Below are 23,037 nucleotides of genomic sequence, written 5' to 3' on the forward strand. Positions count from 1 at the left end.
CCAGGTCTGGGGTCCCGTCCGCAGGCCCTGATCAGCCTGCTGCTGGCCTAGGTGAACAGAACCCCAGGCTGGCAGCGAGCTGAGCAGGCTGGTGGCGTAAGATCAGCATTTTAATTTAATTTTAAATGATGCTTCTTAAACATTTTGAAAACCTTGCTTACTTTACATACAATAGTTTAGTTATATAATATAGACTTATAGAAAGAGACCTTCTAAAAACGTTAAAATGTATTACTGGCACACGAAACCTTAAATTAGAGTGAATAAATGAAGACTTGGCACACCACTTCTGAAAGGTTGCCGACCCCTGTTTTAGGCTGTGGAGCCTATCACTTGTCTTATCCGAAAACTGTCCTGGAGAGTTCTTGCAACCAGCTTGCTTTCAGCTACCACTACTGCAAAGTCCTGCCTACAGTCCTGTGGTAACTTGTCTTTAAACATTTTATATTGTTTTCTCAGAGAGTGAAGTCACAGTGGCTCAGGAGTGCCTGTTGGTTTGCAGTCCTGAGCTCTAGATTCCCTATAGAATAAAGTTTGCGTCCAAACAAGTCTATTCTCTTCAAATCTTTGCCTTTCAGCATTGATGCTTGATGTCCTGGTTTTTCCCATTTATTAGCAGCCACCGCCCACCACCAAAGAACCTGGCTGACGGTGAGAACAGAAATTCTTATAACCCTTTGAGGGGATGGATTATCTCCTTTCAAATTGCTTTGCTGTAGGAGATAAGGAAGATGGTGTCTGCCACAGTGCCTTGTCCAACTCCATAATGGCTTCAGTAATCGGCAGTCACTTTGGCCGATACCATAATGACACTAGTGAAAACTTTCACGCACCTCCTCTGCTTGAACGTCAAGAACAGAGGCCACCCTTTTCAATAGATCTTGATGAGCCCAGTGGTCCTCTGGGGCTGGTGAATAGCTTGCCACCTCAACAGCCTTGTCTGGCCACGAGGAAGAGGATGTCACAGGATTCTGAGGTGGTGGCTGCTCCATGACTTGTGGTGGGGAGTGACTTCTGTCTGCTTGGTACTGGTTACTGGAGAATGATGCTCTCAGTGCCAATCCCGCTGAGCAGTCTCGAAGACAAAGAATGAGACAGTTGGGTGAGGTCCCAGAAGCATGTCCTGCGGTGTCCGGAATGGCCACTGATCTGGGCCTGGGACCCAGCCTTGAATGGGCCATTGCTCCTTAGAAGGAGGTGGCCAGTGCTGTGACTGTTGCATGACCTGCAGTCCCCAAGTCTGTGATGGAGAGTACGCCCTCTGTCTTGAATGGGATACAGATGAATCCACCTCTGAATCTGAAGAGAAAGAATCTGAAATGTCCAACATCAGTGGGGCACAACCAGTTGGGACTGGAGAGAGGTAGCCTGAGCCCAGGGACGGTGGTACCAGGGATATCAAAGGAGACCATGTGGAACCCACTCTATGGCTTCCAACTGAAGAGAGATGAATGAGGGGCTCCTCATGAGAATGGTCTCAGAAGAGGGAGGGGGAGGAATAGAAGCAAACTGGAGCATATATCCTACCCTCCACAGAGTTCAAGACCCACTAGTCCAAAGTAATTTGGGATCAAGCACTGTGGAAGTGCAGATGGTTTGTGAAGGTGAGGGAGTCTGGGACTGGAGAGATGGAGACTAGCATGGCAACCTTGACCAGCCCATTAAAATGAATGTTTTGTACTTCCTGGGTGTCTCGAAGGGCCTGGAGCTGGAGCCGAAACAGCAGAAGGGGGATGCATATGCCTATAACCCCTGGACCTCTTTTTGGACAACTCCCGTTGAGGAGGTGGATCAGAATGCCGATGCATCTGGTGGGGCCAGTAGTGCTTTCTGACTGGGGCAGCTGTGTACAAGCCCAAGGACTTTAGGGTGGCACTAGAGTCCTTAAGTTCAAGGAACTTGCTGTCCATCTGGTCTGAGAACTGAGAGGGACCCTCAAATGGCAAGTCCTGAATTGTACTTTGGACTTCATAGGGAAGACCAGAAGGCTGCAATTAGGATGATGTCCATGGTGAGCATGGAAGCCATGGTTCTAGCTGTTAAGTCTGTTGCATTTGGCCCTGCCCATAGTGATGTTCTCGCAACTAGTCTGTCCTCATTGACTATTGAAGAGAATTCCTGCCTGGCATTCTCCAGAAGCAGCTCTCTGAACTTCTCCATGGAAACTCAAATTAAAATCATACCACCCCAGCACAGCCTGTTGGTTACCAATACACAGCCGTAAAACCTGTCAAATAAATATTTCTGCCAAATAAGTCCAGCCTTTTAGCATTTTTTGATTTGGGGATGGTAGACTGGTGCCCTTGTTGCTCTCTCTCTCTCATTAGCTGCTGTCACAACTAATGAGCCCAGTAGTGAGTGAGTATAAAGGTATTCAAAACCTGTGGAGGGTATATAATATTTTCTTTCTGCCCTTTTTGAGGGGGGATGCAATGAAGATGGAGTCTCCCACAGAGCCTTTATAGGCTTTAGCATTGCCTCATTAATTGGCAGAGCCACCCTGGAGGGACCAACAGATGATAAAATGCCAACCAGGCAATGTGACGACTCTCCCTGACCTCCTCGGCCTGTACACCCAAGTCTGCAGTCATGCTCTTCAACAGCTCCTGATAAACTTTAAAATCATCAGGAGGAGGAGAAGTTGCCCGACAGAAAAGCTTTGTCTGGAGAGAACAAAGAGGAAGCCTAGACTGGAGGTGGTAGAATCTCTTCTATAGGCTGTTGCTCCGGCTCTGTGATGACTTCTTGATGCTCGGTACTTGGCCCAGTACTGGACTCTAGACAGAGCCCTCTGGTGAGCAGACTCTGTCCTTCTAGATGAGGGGACTGAATATGCATGGTGAGGGAAAGATCTGGAAGGTGGGAAAAACCCCTAAGGGTTTCAAGATGGCCACTGACCTGGCCACATTCACATGGCAGTTCCAGCTTACTGCTGCGACCCTTCAGTAGGAAGGGAGGATCTGTGAGGAGACTGGAGGTCCTGCTTCTGGCTTGTGAGACATACAATCTCACCTCCAAATCCAGTGACAAAGACTTCCTTTCCCTTTGATCACGGAGGAGCTGATCCAGTGGGTGCCAGAGACTGGTGCCAAGAACCTGGTGATGGGTGGAGCATTGTCATCATTGTGGCTTTCCCCTTGGATGGTACCAAAGGGCCACCTGTGCGGGAAGCAGGCAGCTGCAGTACCAAAGGTTGAACTACTGGTTCCAGATAGGACAACAGTGCTGAGGGATCCCACTCCTGGGATGATGGTGACACCGGCACTCAGAAGCAGAGCAGATTCTTTGCCGCCGCAAATGCCTCCAGGGTATTCAGCACTGAGACAGTCTCCTGAGGTGTGGAAGATGATGACAGTGCCACTTCTGGTACCAGGCTTTATAGTGCTCTCTGTGGCACCAGAGCCAACTGCATCAACCTAGGCACTGATTTGGAGGAGGTTTTAGGTGCGCTCTTCTCAATACCTTCTTGCCCTCCATAGCAGACTTAGAAGGTGAAGACCTTGCCCCGACCAGGGCTTCTTTGGAAGTCTCATATTTGTTCCTCAGTATGAGTGAGGGAGATTGGTGCCAGGATACAACTAAAGTTGGAAGTATGCTTCTCACCAAAGCTGCAGCACTCACAACAGAGTCAAATCGGGACAGGTCTGACAGTAGCCTGAGTGCTGCCTCCATCGGCAGGAATTTCAGCTTAGCCTCCCCATCCTTCTTCATTCTAGGCTAGAACTCCTTGCAAATGTGGCACTGCCCTTTAACGTGTGCTTCACCCAAGCACCTCAGGCAGCTATTGTGAGGCTCACTCACTAGCATAGGCCTTAAGCAAGAAGCACATGGCTTGAATCCTGGTTACCTGGGTACCATATGCAGAAAAAAAATCCTCAAATGGGGAAAAACAGTCAGTCTGAATTTTTTTTAAACCACTAAAATTTATTAACTATATGACATACAGTACTATACACAAAAGCTGAGAGAGAGGGGGAGTGAGGGAGAGAGAGAGAGAGAGAGAGAAAAAACCGATTCTGGTCTTGAACAGGGTTCCAATGACCATTCTGGGCAGTAAGAAGAAAATGAGGGGGGCTGTGGTGGCTCTGCCCTCTATACCTGCATGCAGTGGCAAAAGGGGGAACTCGAGCCATCCAATGGGTACTGCTGAGGGAAAAAGTTTTTGACAGCCATATGCTAGGTGCACAGACACCAAGAATGGAATGCACCTATGCAATCACTTGAAGAAGAATCTCTTCTTTTAGGTCATCCTTACCTGTCAGTGAAGACACTTTAGCAGCAACCTTCTCAGCAAAACCAATCCTGGTATTTAATCCTGTACCAACTGCAGTGCCACCAGCTGCCAGCTCATAGACTCTTGGCATGGCTGATTTAATCCTAGCCACACCATATTTAATTTGCTGCACATAAGCACTGAATTCCTTTGAAAGGGAAAAAAAAAAAGGAGAAAACCAAGAATTAGTGACCAGAATTGGTATTTTGTAATTTAACATCACATAACACTTTTATTTAAAAATAACTTCTAAGCAATAGTCTCTATCCAATTTGACTATGAAACAGAGTAGGTTAACAGACTGCTCATGTACTGGAAATAGTTCTGCACCTAAATGTGGAGATCCAACCAGCATATATCTGTATATAGATCGTCTCTTTCCTTCTCCTTTCACCTTTTTGAGGTTGCTTATCGTGGGCCCTGATCTTGCAATCAACTCAGAGAGTGCAATGAGTCAGCATATTCCATACAGGTATGGACTGCAAGATCAGGGAGTTTTAGGACTTGTTGCCACACAAAGTTGAATCAGTTTAACTGAAAATGGTTTAAAAAATTATTTCAGCCAGGGCAAAACCTGTGAGGACAGTCATATAGATTTAAACCTAGTTTAGATCTCAATTTATAATCAATCAATTCTTTACCAAATTAAGCTAGATCAATATAAGCCATTCTTGAACCAGTAAGGAGCATCCATACAGAGGTTTGCAGAGCTTTAACTAAACTGGTTCAAAAACACATTTAAACTAACGACCTTTGTGTGTAGACAAAGTCTCAGACTTTGAAAGTGTACAGGGTAGGAACAGTCTTTCTATGAATTTATAGAATAAGGCCTAAATCTGACTGGACCTTTTGGATCCTACTGCAATAGAAATAACTGCTAACACAATTTTTAGCTTGACATTGTTCCCATAAGGGGATACCATCAACAGAAAAAAAATCACTTGTCTGAACATATTATTATTATTACCACATAAATATTAGAAAAAGATTTGTACTATTGTTTTCAGTTTGAATATTTGCAGATAGTGTTACATTTGCATTAATGAGTTATCCAGCCACCAAACTCCTTCAATAATGTTGGTCATCTGGCTGAAAAGAAAGAGAAGCATATGTAATACTCAAATGTCAGTCTACTTTCATCATTTTAAATATATTTTACGTTTACTTGTGCGGTCTTGATATAGTCTACTCAAAGTGATTTTTTTCCTTTAAATCCACTGGTTAAAAGAACACACACCGGTCAAAGAAAATTCTTGAAGCTCTGCATGCAAAACACCCAAGAAATGTTGTGCATTAAATTTTCAGTAAATATGAACCTATAATAAAATATTGTGAACCAAGATTCTGTTGACCTTCAATACTTTGTCTTCAATTGCTGAGCAAATTTGTGCCATGATGAAAATTAACAATTACCTCCATTAATTTACAACAATGCTCCAAACAAGTGGATAACATTTTTGTACAAGGTTATATTGCTTAGTGTTTTATACCTGCCCAAGAGTAAGTGGAACAGCATCCTGTGTATGAGTGCGCCCTATTTTTATGATTTGGGAAAATTCTTTGGATTTTGCTTCAAGTGCATCTTGTAGCTTCTGTAGTCCAGGTAACAACACTTCATTAACCTCTTGTGCAGCAGCAATATGCATTGCTGTTGGGAACGTATCATTTGAGCTCTGTGAAGGAAGTTCAAGTCTTATTATTTACAGGCTTTTCTTTAATGTTCATTATAGTACCTGAGTGGTTCATATAGTAGGTTTACACTTTAGTGGATTTACCTTCAAAACCTCTGTGAGGTCAGAAAGTAGTAACCTCATTTACACATGAGGAACTGGGGCACAGAGAAATTAAGTGATGTGTCTAAGGTCAAAAAAGTCAGCCTGTGACAAGAAAGAACCCAGACCTCCCAAATCTCAGTCCTGTGCCTTAACCACAAGACCATCCAAGAAGTTCCTTCTTAAAAAAAGGAAGAAGTGCAAAATGTATTAAGTGGCTATTAAATATGGTTCACAAATAAAAGTTAATCGAGAAATTGAAAGAATTACTGTAGTAGTTTAAACTAGTATAGAAGAAAAGATGTAAAAAGTGCAGTGAACTGATTAAAAATTATATCAGTGACTTTTAAAAAAACCCATCTGTATTCTTATGACAACACTGTTTCCCAAAGCATGGGGTGTACCTGCAGAACTAGTTCATTGGGGAAAGAGGCAACAGACACACCACTCAGTTGTTCTCCTGAATATCAGCTTTCATTTAAAAGGAGTCTCTAGCTGCAACCATTGTCAAGAAAACCTTCAAAATGGGAAACAAAGTGAAACCAAAGCAGCTTCAGTGTGCAGATGGCCTAAAATAGCTCTGAGGTATGAACTGACCCATTCCTTTCACTGCTTCTAACACAGATGTCAACTACTATACGTCAAATGTCAACACTGTTAAATTATTTCATTGATCCAAAGTATAAGAATGGAGAGAAAGTACCATGTAATGGAGCTCCATAATATCTACATACAGTGGACTGCTATAAGTCTACAGTTAGACTCTTCTACTGCAGCAGCTGTCAAACCCCAATGTAAGAACTTACAGGGAGAAGAAATATTATAAACAAAAACAAAATCCATAAGACAGCAACACTTTGATCATTTTTGTCAATCCATTACACTATTATATTTAACTCTCAAAGGAGCTAGCTTAGCTACACCCACCACAGCAACTGAAAAAGGGACAACTTTTTGATGGCCAAGGAATTTAACCTAATGTGCTGAGACAAAGCATGAGTGACATCAGATTACTGACCTATAGACTTAAGAGTTTATTTCATCTGCAACTGCAAAATAGCTAGCAACTTGACTGCTAGTAATCATTATTCAAGCATAGCTGCATGTGAAAGCTCACAAAATTTGACAACCCTGGAAGTTCAAGCCCTATATCTATAATCAACAGAAAAGATGCAACACGTACAACAGCTCAGCCCTAGACCTAAGGGATATGAATAGTTTATTTTCCATTCCCTTCCAGTCCTTCTCTACTGGGACTGCCAAAGAGAAGATCACTTCAGATTGTCTATACTTAGGATTAGCCCTGACTGAGCCATTGGTGGCTAGCAATCTAGGTAACCGCACTGCTGTTGGTCCCTAAGCGTAGACAAGTCAAACTAACATTTGCCCAACAAAGTTTATCCTTGCTTGAAATCAGGTATGACACAGAAACTTTGAATATTACTCCTAGAGCAATTCTACGCCAAAAAAAAAGCACAATATTTTAAAATTCTGAAAAATTCTGCATATTTTGTCAAAAGACTACAAAATACACCAGTTTCAATTATTTTGGTAATTAATTTCAAAACACCTATCAGCAAATATGTCTAACAATATGGACAACAAAAAAGATTCCCCCAAAAGTAGAGAGTTAAAGAAACCTCTGCAACAACCCAGTTTCTGTTTCTCTGTCATGCTTTTGTCAGGCACCTCAGTCTGGGGGTGTCACACATGCCAGCTAGGCACATCTTGGGGGAAAAAACTGCCCCTCTGTTCTTTTAGTCGTTTCTCTCTTTTTTTTTGCCCTGCCCCTGTAGGATTACCATATTTCAAGTTCCCGAACAGAGGACACTGGCGGTTGGGATGGGCGGGGGTGGGAAGGGAGCTGGGTGGGAGGTACAGTTGGAGGGTGCTGGAGGGATGTGTGTACTGCGGGGGGGTATTTGGGGAGTGCTGGAGGGGGCTGCACGGGACCACCCGGCCCAGACACCCACACTCTCCTCCCTCCCAGAGCCCAGCCGCGGGGCCAGACACCCGCACCCCTCTCCTCTCCAGAGGCCAGCCGCGGGCTCTGCTCCATACAGCTTAGTTACTGTCCCACTGGGCAGAGACGACCTGTACCTGCTGTTAGTTGGGGGGATGATATAAAGGTTCAACTGTTCCTGGAACAGCTCAAGTCACACCCTCCCCGCAACAGGCCTCCCCCTTACCCTCAGTCTCCCCTCCCAGAAAGCAGCAGGTCCCCCTGCCCCCCTGCAACTCCCAGCTGTTGCTCCTGGCTCTCCCCGCAGGGCGCAGCTCGTGGGCTTTGGCAGCTGCCACACAGGGAGGGGGCCCAGCTACACCATGTGACCGAGCGGGACCAGCAAACCTGGGAACCGCAGCCCACCTGCGCCTCCCGCACTTGTGCATTGTGAGCTGGGGAGCTGGGATCTGCTGGGTCTAGTGCCCCCTAGTGGCAGCCAATTCTGCAGCACCAATTCGGCAGGAAAAAAATAAATTCTGCGCAGAACATTAATCCTGAGCAAATTCTACATTGTGCAGTGGTGCAGAATATGGTGGTAAAGTGGATACAAGGAAAAAACAAAATGTACAGAGCAGGGATTCTGTTTTTGTAAGTATAAACAAGCATAATTTAACATCCAGCTAATTCACCACTTAATTCAATAAAAGCTTTAAAGAATAGGTCTAAAATTTCAGACCCGAACAAGCCATTTGTGTATCAAATACACAAAAATAAAAATAAACAGTACCTCAGAAGAATTTTTGGATTTTTATAGTAAGAACCACAACTTGAAAGGTTTACTTTTTGCAAAACAACCCCCCAAAAATATTTGAAAATATGTATAATAACCTGGCTTTTATTAACATGATCATTAGGATGCACTGGATCCTTGCTTCCAAGTTTACCTCCCATTATTTCAATGGCTCTATTGCTTATGACTTCGTTTACATTCATGTTGGTCTGTGTTCCAGATCCAGTTTGCCACACCACCAAAGGAAAGTGATCATTTAATTTACCTTCAGATACCTATAGAAAAATAAGAATGTGTTAATTTCTGTAACCATACAATCAGAGCTTCCTTCCCCAGATGCTTGTTAAGATTAGCAGCAAACAGGGCATCCCCCACTAAAGGAAAATCTGATCAGCTACTACCCAATTCAGAAATTAGTGAGAAGATTATCACAGGATTGATTCACTCTTGGGGGCCTGACTGCCCATTTGAACTGAACACACTCCTGGGGTCACAGGTGGTGCTTAGCATGTTCAGGACCATCATCTCCAAAATACTGATATGCAGTTGTTTCTAGAGAGATCAAGATCCATGGGTGTGCAGTCCCCCTACATGGGCTCGCCCATTCCAGGTTGAGCATATAATTTGGATAGGAGGCATTTGGAAGTCAGTTTTTAGTTCTCTAGACTGGCATCAAGTCAGAAAAGCAGTCATCCAGATCCAATGCAAGTGATCCTGTGCTGCTTGCTTCCACTGAAACCTCAAGGCCTACTGATATGGCCCTATATAGGGAAAGAATCAGGCATACTATGAACAATAGACCCAACATCAGTAGCATGGTATCAGCTGTCACTTGCTAACTAAAGCTTCTGCTTTCTGTCAGACAGGTGGCTTCACAAATCCTGTAAAGAAAACCATTTGCCAGTACTGATGCTTTACCGTATCAATTCAGGAAGCAAAAGACGTTGATAAATTGGAGAGGGTTCAAAGCAGATCCACAAGAATGATTAAAGGATTAGAAAACAGGCTTTAAAGGAGCTTAATCTATTTATCTTAACAAAGAGAAGGTTAAGGATGATTACAGTCTATAAGTGCCTACACGCAGAACAAATATTTGATAATGGGCTCTTCAGACTAGCACACAAAGGTAAAACATTATCCAATGGCTAGAAGTTGAAGCTAGACAAATTCAGACTGGAAATAAAGGTGTACATTTTTAACTGTGAGGGTAAATATCCATTGGAACAATTTACCAAGGGTCATAGTGGATTCTCCATCACTGGCAATTTGAAAATCAAGACTGGATAGTTTGGGGGAATTATTGGAATTATTTTGGGGAATGTCTGAGGTCTGTGTTATTCAGGAGGTCAAGCTAGATTATCTCAGTGGTCCCTTCTGGCTTTGGAATCCATGCATTTTTTCAGAATCATCTGTTCCTATGGAAAGCTATTTTACACTGAAATAATTTGATGTATAGTCCTGATGTTTTGAACGCTTTCCTCCTACCTCATCTGCTGCCTTTATGATGGCATTAGCAATCTTCGGATCAAGACCATAATCCTGATTTACTTCAGCAGCTGCTCGTTTCAAGATGCCAAAAGCTCTTATAACTTGAACCTGAAATTTCAAAAGTATGTTTAAAGATGTGAATGTTTTATGTATAGAAAATACAGGAAGTCACAAGGTTTGTATAACTCCTTCTAAAGCTAAATCTAGCAAGGAGGCAATCAGGTAGTCCACAGGACAACGCATGCTGTATGGCTAACACATCCATTGAAATAATGTCTGACCAAGCAGTGCAGAAAAAAATTGTAAAGAAGTACTTTGCAAGTCTTTTTCCTTTGTACTAAAACTCTGTTTTGGTATATAGTGTGTCTTGAAGTGACACTCACACCTACAGATCAGAAAATCAGTTGCCTTCTTGGAGATGGGTCTTATTACAGGTTTCACTTCAAAGTATATGCAAGTATATACCTGGAAAACTGTGGGTACCCTAGCACTATATTGTTTCAATTTGTCCAGTTGCAGAGAAAATGAGGCAACCTACACAGAGGACAAGCACTTCATTTTATTTAGTGACTAAACTCTTTAATACAGATAACTGGTACTGTCCATAATTCTGTTTACCTTATACCAGGGTTCTCAAACTTCATTGCACCACGACCCCCTTCTGACAACAAAAATTACTTCATGACCTCAGGAGGGGGGACTGAAGCTTGAGCCTGCCCAAGCCCCACTACCCTGGGGGCAAAGCCTGAGCCCCATCACTCTGGGCAGGGGGACCAAAGCTGAAGCTCAAGGGCTTCAGCCCCTAGTCAGGGGTCCTGTAACCTAAGCCCTGCCACCCAGGGCTGAAACCCTCAGGCTTTGACTTTGGCCCTGGGGCTCCCGCACTGGACCCCAGCAAGTCTAAGCCAGCCCTGGCAACCCCATTCAAAGAGGGTCGCAACCCACTTTGGGGTCCCGACTCCCGACCCACAGTTTGAGAACCGCTGCCTTATATAAAGCTTAGAATCCATAAAACAAATTTGCAGCAAAACTAAAACCACAGTCTTCTATTCAAACTTGCTATTAAAAAATCCTCAGTGGTAAGTACCACAATAAAAATCACTAAAAAAAAGTTTAACATAACTTTTCAGTAATTTCTTTATGGGCAGGCTCAATGATTCAACAGTTCACTCCATGGAAGAAAAAGCTACCTACCTTTCTGTTACTGTTGTTCTTCAAGATATGTTGCACATGTCCATTCCACTGTAGGTGTGTGTATTCCTTATGCACAGATGTTTGAGATATTTTTCCCTCAGTGGTACCTGTTGGGATGGCTCCAGCACCCCCTGTTGCTGCACACCACTACAAGCTTGTATAAGAGCACAGAGCCACCTCTGACCCCCTTCAGTTCCTTCATACTGGATGTGCTCCAATAGAAAAGGGAAGGAGGGAGGGTCGTGGAATGGACATGTGCAACACAGCTTGAAGAACAACAGTTACAGGAAGGTAGGTAATCTTTTCTTCTTCTTTGAATGAACTTGTCAATTCCACTGTGATGCTCCAGAAACAGCTACGGAAGGGTGTTCAGAGTCTACCTGAACAGTGATTGTAAAACACCCGTCTGAAATTGGCATAGTCTCTGGCGTGACAGCTAATGGTGTAATGAAAGTGAAGATGTGAATTGAAGACCAAGTCGCTCCTTTACAAATGTCGACAACTGGTACTTGAGCCAGGGGCCGCAGGGATGTGGTGCCGGCTGCTTCCGGGAGCGGCGCGGGGACAGGGCAAGCAGGCAGGCAGGGAGGGAGCCTGCCCTGACTCAGGTGCGCTCCGCTGCCACCCCGGAGTCTCTCAAGGTAAGTGGCGCCAGGCTGGAGCCCACACTCCAAACCCCTCCTGCACCCAACCCCCTGCCCTGAGCTCCCTGCCACACCCTGCCAGCACCCCAACCCCCGCCGCACCCCACCCTCTGCCGCACCCCAACCCCCTGCCCTAAGTCCCCTGACACACACCTGCCCTGAGCCCCTTCCCACACTCCTCCCTGCACCCCTGCCCTGAGCCCCCTCCCGCACTCCACACCCCCTCCTGCACCCCAACCTCCTTCCCTGAGCCTTCGTATACCCCGCACCCTTCCTCTGCTGCAACCCCCTGCCCTGAGCCCCTTCCTGCACACCGCACCCCCTCTCACACCCTGCACTCTCTCCCGCACCCCAACCCCCTGCCCCAGCCCTACATTCATGGCCCTGCATGCAATTTCCCCACCCAGATGTGGCCCTTGGGCCAAAAAGTTTGCCCACCCCTGTCCTATATGGTCTGTTGGACTTCAGCAAGTAGTCCGGAAGACTATAAACATGAACGCCTTTTCATAGCAATGATGCCATGGTTTGAGCCACCGAATCCGCACTAGATCCTGGAAGGCAGTGCAGGTGACCAGTTTACCCTCCTCCACCATTACTGAGAACTCTTGCTTGGAATCCTCTGGTAAATTGTTCTTGAATTTAGCAATGTTCTCCCAGAGCATGTAGTTGTATCAACTCAGGAGCGCATGTTGGTATGCAATCCTTCGCCGCAGGCCCCCGAGTAATGAAGTTTGCGACAAAACAAGTCAGGCCTTTTTGAGTCCTCGCTCTTAAGGATGGAGGCTTGTCCCTGTGTTTCCCGCCCATTGGTGGCTGCCATTACAAGAGAATCCGAAGAGGGGTGAGTGTAAAAACATTCATATCCCCTTAGAGGGAAGGAAGTATCTTCTCTCTCAGCTCATTTTGCTGTGGGAGCCAAAAAAGAGTCTTGACCGGCTCCATTACTGCTTCATTGATTGGCAGAGAAACCTTAACTGAGGTGCCAGACACTAGCATGTCCACCAACTTGTGAGAACTCTCATGTACCTCTTCTGCCTGGATGCCAAGCACTGAGGCCACTCTTTTCAGGAGATCTTGGTGGGCTCTGTGGTCTTCCAGAGGAGATGAATCTCTCATTGAATCAATAGCTTTGTCTGGTGCGAAGACAAGGATGCAACTGGTGGCAACTCCATAATCCAGTGTTTCTCAAACTGGGGTTGCCGCTCGTGTAGGGAAAGCCCTTGGCAGGCCGGGCCGGTTTGTTTACCTGCCCCGTCCGCAGGTCCGGCCGATCGTGGCTCCACTGGCCGTGGTTCACCGCTGCAAGCCAATGGAAGCTGCTAGAAGCGGCGCAGGCCGAGGGACATACTGGCCGCCGCTTCCAGCGGCTCCCATTGGCCTGCAGTGGCAAACCGCGGCCAGTGGGAGCCGCGATCGGCCGGACCTGCGGACGGGGCAAGTAAACAAACCGGTCCGGCCCGCCAGGGGCTTTCCCTACATGAGCGGCAACCCCAGTTTGAGAAACACTGCCATAATCTATAGTGGAAAAGCTACTCAAGAAGGACCTAATTGGCTGTGACCAGTCATAGTACTGGACATCAATGCTCACGGCGCCTGGTGCCTGACTCAATGTTGGGTATCTGTGAATGATGTTCCCAGTGCCGTTGTGTCCAATGAGCTCCCCATGATTGTCAAGATGGTTGAAGTGAGGTCCTGGGTAAAGGAGGGACACTCCAAGGAGCCCAGAGTGGTCTCTGGTATGGACCCGGAACCCATCCTTGTCAGGGCCATTGCCCCTTAGGAAAAGGCCAACACTGAGGCTGCTGCATTGTCCATGGACCTGATGACCTTGAAGGAGGATAAGTGCCCACACGTCCAAGTCAGTGAACAAGGAGTCAGAGGCTTACGATAATGGAGGCGCTGATGCAGACAGTACTGGAGCAAGGTATCCTGAACCCGGGGATGGCAGTACCGGAAAAATTATGTGAGGTTTCCCTCTAGATAAAACCGATTTGGGAGGAAGTCTAGATAGTGGTACTGGGGCCTCTCGGTGCAGTGAGGGGTGAGCTGCAGGAACAGGAACTGGTTGGATGGTTTCCAGTGTTGATGAAATTGGTACCGAGAGGCTAAGCAAGTCTCTTGCGGCAGCTTATGCTTCTGGAGTAGATGGGAGCAGCATCGACTGTTGGCTCCTTAAACGCCTCTTAGAGGACAGCCTTGACACAGGCTCTGGAAGCAGCAAACCCCTCTTCGAAGGCGAGGCTTCTGCTGCGGCTCTCTCTGCCACACACTTGCCTCTAGCTTCGATACCAAGGTTGATGAACAAGACCCCGTCTGGGTTTCTTCTTCAGTACTGGGGATCAGGATCAATGAGACAAAAACACATCTGTGCATGAGGCATGCACACATCTACAGTGGTATAGACATGTGCAATCACTCAAACACGAACAAGACCTTGACATAAGGATTGAGCCTTCCAATCATAATTGAAAGGTACTGTTAATCTTGTATTCCTAACTAGTTCCTAGCAAGACTATAAGGAAAACAGACTTATTCTTATGTTTAAATGAGTTTATACTGTAAAAAATAAAAATCAACATAGATTCAAGTTACTTACTGGCATCCTCTCGCTAACACCACCTATCTTAAAGTTCATTGTAGATCTCACAGTCTGGGCACCGTAATACTTGTCATTTGGGACCTTTAGTTCACCAAAGGTATCATATTCTATTCTAAAAGAGTCTTGACTGGCCTGAGGAGGGGAAAAAAAAAAAATACAGGTAAGCAAATTTCTTTAGAAAGAAAATAAATACCTCATACCCAGTAAAATGAAACAAGATAAGCCCACAAATGGTGGGGGGGGCGGGAGGGGGAGAATGCTACAGACACACACAGCTGGCCATGAAATAAATTTTAACATTGCATCCCAGGGTTTTCCATGTTTTAACATTTTTCTTGTTTTGAAGCACTCTTTACTGCACTAGAGAAGAGTCACAAGTGTTAATATGGTTAATACATAATTCAGTACTGGATCATGGTCAGCCAGTAGTAAGTGGTTTGAGAGAGACAAGTCTTCTCCTGCCTGTTGTATGGAATAATTCATCCTTATGAAGCATTCAGTTTCTTTGAGCCAAGAACACATCTGCTTCTAGTCAACAAATTACCAATTCACTTAAAGCATAATCACCTATCCTGCTGGCTTCAATTTAAAAAGCTGAAAGTACAAAATTCAGATCTCTGTGTATGTGACGTGTTTAGAGAAAACTCAGTCTAAAAATTAACATTGCTCTGAGACAAGAGGGTCCATTTTTATTGAAGCCCTAGGATACCAGGCATGTTATTATTGTTAACAATAGTAGTCGTACAGTAAGAGGAAAATGTCCATAATAAAGTTTTCATACAACATTCAACGCATATTATATACTCCTGTTACAATATTTTATATAGCCAGGAGCAAATACATTTTAGTTGACCTATTTGTATATTGAAGAGTTAAAGCTTTTTTGTTGTTGTTTTTTAAACGTTCAATTTTGGTGAGATGACCAAAACCATATGGGATTCCACCAGGTAAAGCAGGGCACAATTGGCCCTCCTTTCTCTCAGCTAGGAACAGCAGGAATTTTCTCTGAAGGAAGCACCATCCATCCTCTTCAATCAATAATGCTTGCCTTCTTATTTGGCCGTAGGGGAGAAAAAGGAATCCTTTATTGAGGACAATGTAAAAGAAGACTCATGCTTCTTACTCTAACTATAATCTAGTTCCTCATAGTTTTCTTTATCTTACTCTAGTTGCCTAGATCATTCACGTACACTCGATCTATCATCTGCTGAACATTTTCTATATTTAGTCTTACTACAGCCAACGCTTCACTTGGACAGTGACTAAACTTACCCTTTGTATTAATACACATGCCAGGCACTGATATTCAAATCAGCTCTGAAGTATCTGTAACTGGTATTTGGTTCCATAAATACCCAGGTGTGCTATTTGGGCACCTAATTGAAGCAGCCAAATTTGAAACTTGATGGAAATGAATATAGATCTAATACTGAAATCACCACTATACCAACAGCTAGTCACCAGAAAGATATACTCAAAGATGTAAATTAATTTTAACTAAATGACCTTTTAGATAAATTAAAAAAAACTAAGTTCCACTGAGGCAGAACCTATTTCTCAAAACTTGCAAAGTTCCAGTGTCAACAATGGGGAAAATTAAAATAATTAACAGCTAGGACTGACCACAGCCAACAGGCCACTACCTATGAACCATCACTAATATCAGAATGCATGTTTCACAAATAAAAATATGTTTTTATGAAATCATAACTGAAGGATCAATTTCTTTGATTTAAGGGTGATCCAGTGTTTAACTCTATCATTTCTGACAGACAGACTTCAACAATTCAAAGACTAATTTTTTCCTGTGTTCCAACATATAAGTATCACCATAACCAATCAGACTAGTGGTCCATCAAATCAGTACTCTTTATCCAGCAGATGCTTCAGACAGGCAAAAAGCCCCATTTTGCACACTCAATTATGCAAATCTGTAAGAGGTGGGGTAAAGAATTTCTTCCTGAGTTAATCTGGATTAACCTAATTTTTGTATAACTACAAATGGTATCACCTAAAGCAATGCAAATGTTTTTAAGAAGTCCACTATGTGACTGCATCTTGTCACAGTGAATTTCACAGGCTACATACACATTGGGTATACAACATATATACAGACACACACACACACACACACACACACACATATATTCAGTTTATCCTTCTGCATGCTACTACTTAGGCCTGGCTACTACGTTAATAACGTAGCTGAATTCGAAGTACCTTAGTCCGAACTTACCGCGGGTCCAGACGCTGCAGGCAGGCTCCCCCGTCGATGCCGCATACTCCTCTCGCTGAGCTGGAGTACCGGCGTCGACGGCGAGCACTTCCGGGATCGATTTATCGCGTCTAGACAAGACGCGATAAATCGATCCCAGAACACCGATTGCCTGCCGTCGGACCCGGAGGTAAGTGTAGACGTACCCTTAGAACTGAAGGTCCTGATCCCACTCCCCACTATAGCTCTTCCTACAGTTCTCCTGTGGCATAATGGAGCCAAACAGCCTTCTTTCTAAGGATATGATAAATCATGTCTGGGGTGATTTGTATCAGGATGAATAAAAATAAATTAAATTAAAAACAAAAACAGAAATGCTATTTATTTAAATAAATTAAATACATTATTAAAAATAAACCTATTTGAAACTAAATTTGAAATTATGACTAACATATATTAAGGTTTAAACTTACTATATTAAAATCATTTAAATTAAATAACAATACTCAAGCAGTACATTTGCTGTGACATATTAAAGAAAAATCAAACCAACAAACTGGTGGAAGTCACTGGCTAAGCATGTCAAACCAGAGTTTCCTGAAATGCTAAACCAGCTTTTGACAGCAAATAGCCTCCTCTGCAGGTAAAGACAGAATACTTTCTTCATTTCAGTTTATTCAGCTAGTTTAGTTCAATTACTAGTTCACTCAAAATTGAGAAACTGATGGGGAGTTGAAAAAGCACAAAAGCTGCTTTCCTCTTCTAATCTATGAATAAAAATGAGATGTGAAAGGGTCCTGAAGGACACGATGAACAAAAAAAAAAAAAAAAAATCAATTGACTACAGTTAATATTTCCTATGTTTAATAAATCAGTTAATTTTAAATGTAAGACATGTTTTGATAAGAAAAAGTGTTTAAATATGCAGCACATTTAAGATAGTTTTAGTTAACTACCAAAACATTTTTGAATACTGTTTGTGTATTCTTGATTTCCAATTTCCATCCAAATGCAGCTTTACACAAATCACAAGAAAAATAATCTAGTAAATAAGAAATGAATATTCAGCATTTTTTAAGATAATACAATTATAAAAATGAAGAATCTGGATACACGTATGAAGCTATATAATTGCTTATCTGAAAGTGTCTAATTCCTTTAATAGAAATAACTAAAAAGTGCAAACATAAAACAAGATTAACATCCATTATTTAAATCAAGATTTTCTGCTTGCTGATTTAAGCCTTGTCTGATCTACAAAATTAAGTCAACTTAAGTTAGGTCACTGTACAGGCACCACAGTAATTACTGCAGTGGTTCATGTCCACATTACGCCGACTTAACTGTGTGGGGCATTGTGAGGCACTGACACCTGGAGCACTTCCCCACCCCATGCAGGGCTCACAGCCAATAGGTGGTAAGAAACACAATGTCTACACAGACACTGCATCGCCCTAACTACATCGATCTAAGTGCAACACCTCTCACGGAGATGGAGTTATTAGGTCGGTGTAGGAGGTGACTTACATCAGTGGGAGCAATGTTGAGTGTAGACACTTAGGGCTTGTCTACACTGACAAGTTTTTTCGATCCAACTAATGTCGCCAAGGAAAAAACATCGACAAAAACAGTTGCCAAAGCGTGTCTACATTTGCTCCCTCGATCGACAGATCATGTCCACATTTGGGGCACCTTTGTCAACAGTGAGTGCAATGGACTATGGGTATGTATCCCACAGTGCCTGGCGACAACATCCATCGCTAGGTGTTGTGGGAACGTGGAAACGGAGCACGGCGCATACTGGGATGTGCAAAATGTACCGTCATGCACCGCTTTGTGTCCCACCCCTCCAAAGGTCTCTGGCTTCCTTTCGTGCCATTTTTCCAACTGTCATTCTTTTGTAGTGCGTGCCAACATCTGCAGTGAGAGAGAATGGATCCCGCATTTTTCTCTTATGCGCTGTTAGCTGTCATGAGGACATCGTGCATGGCAGCACAGTTACTCTCAGAGTTACTCACAAAGTTAGCAGAGGATGAATCACAGGCACCCGAGTGTGATATGGACAGCAGCAACTTATCAGTGCTTTGTGCTTTCACAGAGCAGCTGCATACGTTGGACCGTCGCTTTTGGACTAGGGGAACAAACACTGATTGGTGGGATCGCATTGTCATGCAGGTGTGGGATGACGACCAGCGGGTACAGAACTTCAGGATGCGTAAAGCAACCTTCATGGAGCTATGTGCTGATCTGGCCCCCGACCTGTGGCGCAAGGACACCAGATTGAGAGCTGCCCTTCTGGCAGAGAAGTGTGTTGCAATCGCTGTGTGGAAGCTGGCGAATTCAGACTGTTACCGGTCAGTCACAAATCAATTTGGAGTAGGAAAGTCCACTGTTGGGGCTGCATTACTCCAAGTGTGCAGGGCAATAAATCGCATCCTGCTGCGGAGGACTGTGACTCTGGGAAATGTGCATGAAATAGTGAATGGCTTTGCAGAGGTAGGTTTCCCTAACTGTGGCGGGGCGATTGATGGCACACACATTCCAATTTTAGCGTCAGACCACCTTGCCTCTGAATATGTCAATAGGAAGGGATACTTCTCCATGGTGTTGCAGGCGCTTGTGGATCACTGGGGGCGTTTCATGGACATCAATGCAGGCTGGTCTGGAAAGGTGCATGAAACACGCATCTTCAGGACAGTCGCCTGTACAGAAAGCTGCAGGCGGGGACTTTGTTTCCAGATCACAAGATCACAGTGGGGGATGTGGAAATGCCCATAGTAATCCTGGGAGACCCATTTTACCCCTTACAGCCCTGGCTCATGACACCTTACATAGGGCACCTGGACAACAGCAAGGAGCGTTTTAACAACAGGCTGAGCAGGTGCCACATGGTAGTCGAATGTGCCTTTGGCCATTTGAAAGCTTGCTGGAGGTGTTTAAATGGCAGGCTAGACCTTACCGAGGATAATATTCCCATGGTCATAGCCGCGTGCTGCACTTTGCATAATCTGTGTGAATCTAAGGGTGAAATGTTTGCTCGGGTGTGGAGCACTGAGGCAGAGCGCTTGGCTGCACAGTTTGAACAGCCAAATGCTAGGGCTGTCAGAGGAGCCCAGAGGGCTGCTATTAACATCAGAGCGGCTTTGAGGAACCACTTTGACAATGAGGGGCAGTAACACATGTCTGCTTTGGAGTTATTTCCCTGTTGCATCCATGTACAATTTTGGGGCTCAAGATACGTGCAACACAATGCTTTAGGAACCTGTTCCCGAGAGTGAATTGATTGCTATACGCTTTTGTAGAACACAGAATAAAAATGCTGTACCATCAAATACCTTAGCCTTCATTTATTGTTAAAAAGGATAAAACGTCACAACTGTGTGTAGCTCCAGCTATCATTGTGCAAGCTGTGAGAGGGGGTGGAGTGATGGGGAAATTCAGGAGTGCTGTGAAGTGAAAAGGAATGTGTGGGCATAGAGGGGGGTGGGGTTGGCAAAGAACAGTGCATCTGCTGCAGTAGCACTTGCTCAAGTCTCTGCAGACTGAGCAGATCCGAGTTCATCTCTGTCTGATCTTCCATAACTTTTATCATCCTCTGTCGCTTGCCTAGCAAAAGCGGCACTCTCTTTTCTGCCGTGCCTTTTGGCTTCCCAGAAATCTTTTCGTTCCCTGGTCTGTCTCTCATCGCGCTGTATAACCTTGCGGAACATGTCTTTGCTGCGCCTAGGGTTTTTTCTTATCTGCCGCAGCCCATCCGCAGGGGTGCGTGGTATGTTCTTCAAGGTCTGTGCTGAACAGAAGAGGGATTGTTACATTCCAGCAAACAATTGAAAGGGTATTTTCCTAATAGAAATCACTTTCTCTCTGATGAGACTCTAGGCAGGCACATAGCTCTGCGAGCACCCCAATCATGGTGAGTTTTGGGTGGGGGGGGAAGGCGGTTGTGCATACGGACAAAAAGATCACGGCTTTCAGGGCACCTTTGCAGGGGACTCATTCTAAAATTATCCCACAATTTTTCACAGGCGGCCAACCTGCTGGCTGACATCTCTCTGTTGAGGGTGACCAGGGAAACCAGGGCTCAGCTGCTGAATGCTTGCGGCTTTCACCCCGGTCTATATGCAGCTCAGCTATGTGCCGCTTTGGTCCCAGCTCCAGTGATTGCTAAATGGCATGGTACAGTTTCCTACAATGGGGGAACCAACGAGGCTGCAATCCCTTGGAATCTGCGGCAGAGGATTAACAAGTACCTCTTGGAAACTTTCCAGAGCCTCTCTCTGGAGGATTCCCTGAAGGTCTCCATGTCCATCAATACCCTGCTTGGCCATGCAGATTAGCTACACAGGGAAATGTTAAGCCCACAGAAAACACTACCTGCCTCCCACTTTTCGATTCCCTACACAAGCCACAGCAACTTACCCGGCGTCTCATCTGCTTCCTGCTCCCCGTTGAGCACTTCTGGAGTGGAGAAAAGTTCCTGGCTTCCTGCCCCACTGGGTGACCCTGCTGGGAGCACCACATCCTCTTCTAGCTCAACTTCTTCATTCACAATTTCAGCCTCCAGGTTACCCCCCCTTTCAGCTGCATGCGAAGTATCCACGGGGCAATCGGCGATGGAGGTGGGGTCACTACCAAGGATATCGTTCAGCTCCTTATAGAAGCGGCAAGTCTTAGGTGCACCACCGGAGCGATGGTTTGCCTCCCACGCCTTATGGTACGCCTGTCTCAGCTCCTTTATCTTCGCTCTACACTGATGCATGTCCCGATCATAGCCCTTTTTGCACGAGCCCCGAGAAATTTGCCCATATGTGTCCTGATTCCTACGGGTCACTCACAGCTGCGACTGAACAGACTCCTTTCCCCATATACTGATCAGATCCAACAACTCAGCGGAGGTCCAAGCAGCAGCGCGTTTGATGCAATAGCCAGCCATGCTCACCTGGGAAACTCCTCTGAGAAGCCAGCAAACAAGAAATGAGATTTAAAAATCCCAGGGCTTGCAAGGGGGAGGGGCAAATTGGCTGCAGGGCAGCAGAGTTCAAACCGCTGACCAGAGCGGCAGCATGGGAATTGTGGGATACTTTCTGAAGGCCAATAAAATTGAAGAAAAAAAAAAAACCAACCTGTGGTGTCTACACTGGCTGTTTGTCGACAACAAAGGGAGGGGAAAGAAAAGGTCTCTCGCAGGGGTGGAAGTTTTTTGTTGCCAAATCTAGGTGGTTCCCCCCCCTCCCCGAAAAAAGGGACCTCTTAGTGTGTACGCTATCGTTGTTTTGTCGCCAAAATGCAGTTTTTGGCAACAAAACTTGCCAGTGTAAACAAGCCCTTAGAGTTAGATCGACGTAAACTGCTTGTACGTAACTCTGTAGTGTAGACCAAGCCTTGATCATGATTAAAATCAGTCCTACTCCAGCTTTTCTATGTCAAGGAGAAGCCAAGGTGGCTATGCAAGTCTGCTAGTTTCTGGTTTAAATCTGCTGTGTTATGCCTCCTGCAAGGCACAGCTCAGAATTGACATGCTCTACCCTATAAAATAAAGCCCAGCTTGTCAAAAGTCCTACTCATGTGTCCTCTGGCCAAAAACACAGTTCAGAGCTTAAGTAATCTAAGCAAACATAACTGTACTTTTACCTCTTAGCTAGTGACTAACGGTTTTGATGTTAAAACTCACTGCACCATAATGCAATGGAGAACTCAAAAGGGCAGGACAATCGCAATAATGCCCACGATGAAAAATTCTATTCTAGTTTCAACAAGCAGCAGTTTTTAGAAAGATTTCTTTCACCTCATTTAATTTATGCTGCATTTGTGCAGCAAAGCACAATAAAAAGACAACAACTATTTGTACTCTTCAACTGCTCTTCTGACACAGACAATGTTTCAAAGTTTTAGTTTTATTTGTTGCTTACATTATAACTATCACGTCTTAACTTTCAAAAGTCTGGAAAACAGAAATGTATATTCTGTAGCACTCAACTGAGGAGAGAAGGAATGCTGCCTTTCCAGCCTCAGTTTAAAGTATATCACTTTAAATGATGTGCAGTTTAGCTCTATGGTAGCAAAACAGCAGAAAGTCATGGCAGGGTCTATGTACATTGGTGTATTTGGCTACATGTC

At 44.6% G+C, this 23,037-nt stretch overlaps 1 protein-coding gene across 1 annotated transcript in view; it reads right to left on the bottom strand.

Moving 5' to 3' along the window:
* FH (fumarate hydratase) overlaps nucleotides 1–23,037 on the bottom strand; it is a 36,482-nt gene that overhangs the window by 10,867 nt on the left and 2,578 nt on the right. Inside the window, exons 2-6 of the mRNA XM_026654153.1 lie at nucleotides 14,703–14,837; nucleotides 10,266–10,376; nucleotides 8,879–9,055; nucleotides 5,764–5,946; nucleotides 4,256–4,421 (exon numbers count right to left, since the gene is read on the bottom strand). Coding sequence (XP_026509938.1) covers nucleotides 4,256–4,421; nucleotides 5,764–5,946; nucleotides 8,879–9,055; nucleotides 10,266–10,376; nucleotides 14,703–14,837 — 772 coding nt within the window. The remainder of the gene's footprint in view (nucleotides 1–4,255; nucleotides 4,422–5,763; nucleotides 5,947–8,878; nucleotides 9,056–10,265; nucleotides 10,377–14,702; nucleotides 14,838–23,037) is intronic.

The sequence above is a fragment of the Terrapene carolina genome, unplaced genomic scaffold (genome assembly GCF_002925995.2).
Source record: "Terrapene carolina triunguis isolate 2854851 unplaced genomic scaffold, T_m_triunguis-2.0 Scaffold183, whole genome shotgun sequence".
Classification (NCBI taxonomy): Eukaryota; Metazoa; Chordata; order Testudines; family Emydidae; genus Terrapene; species Terrapene triunguis.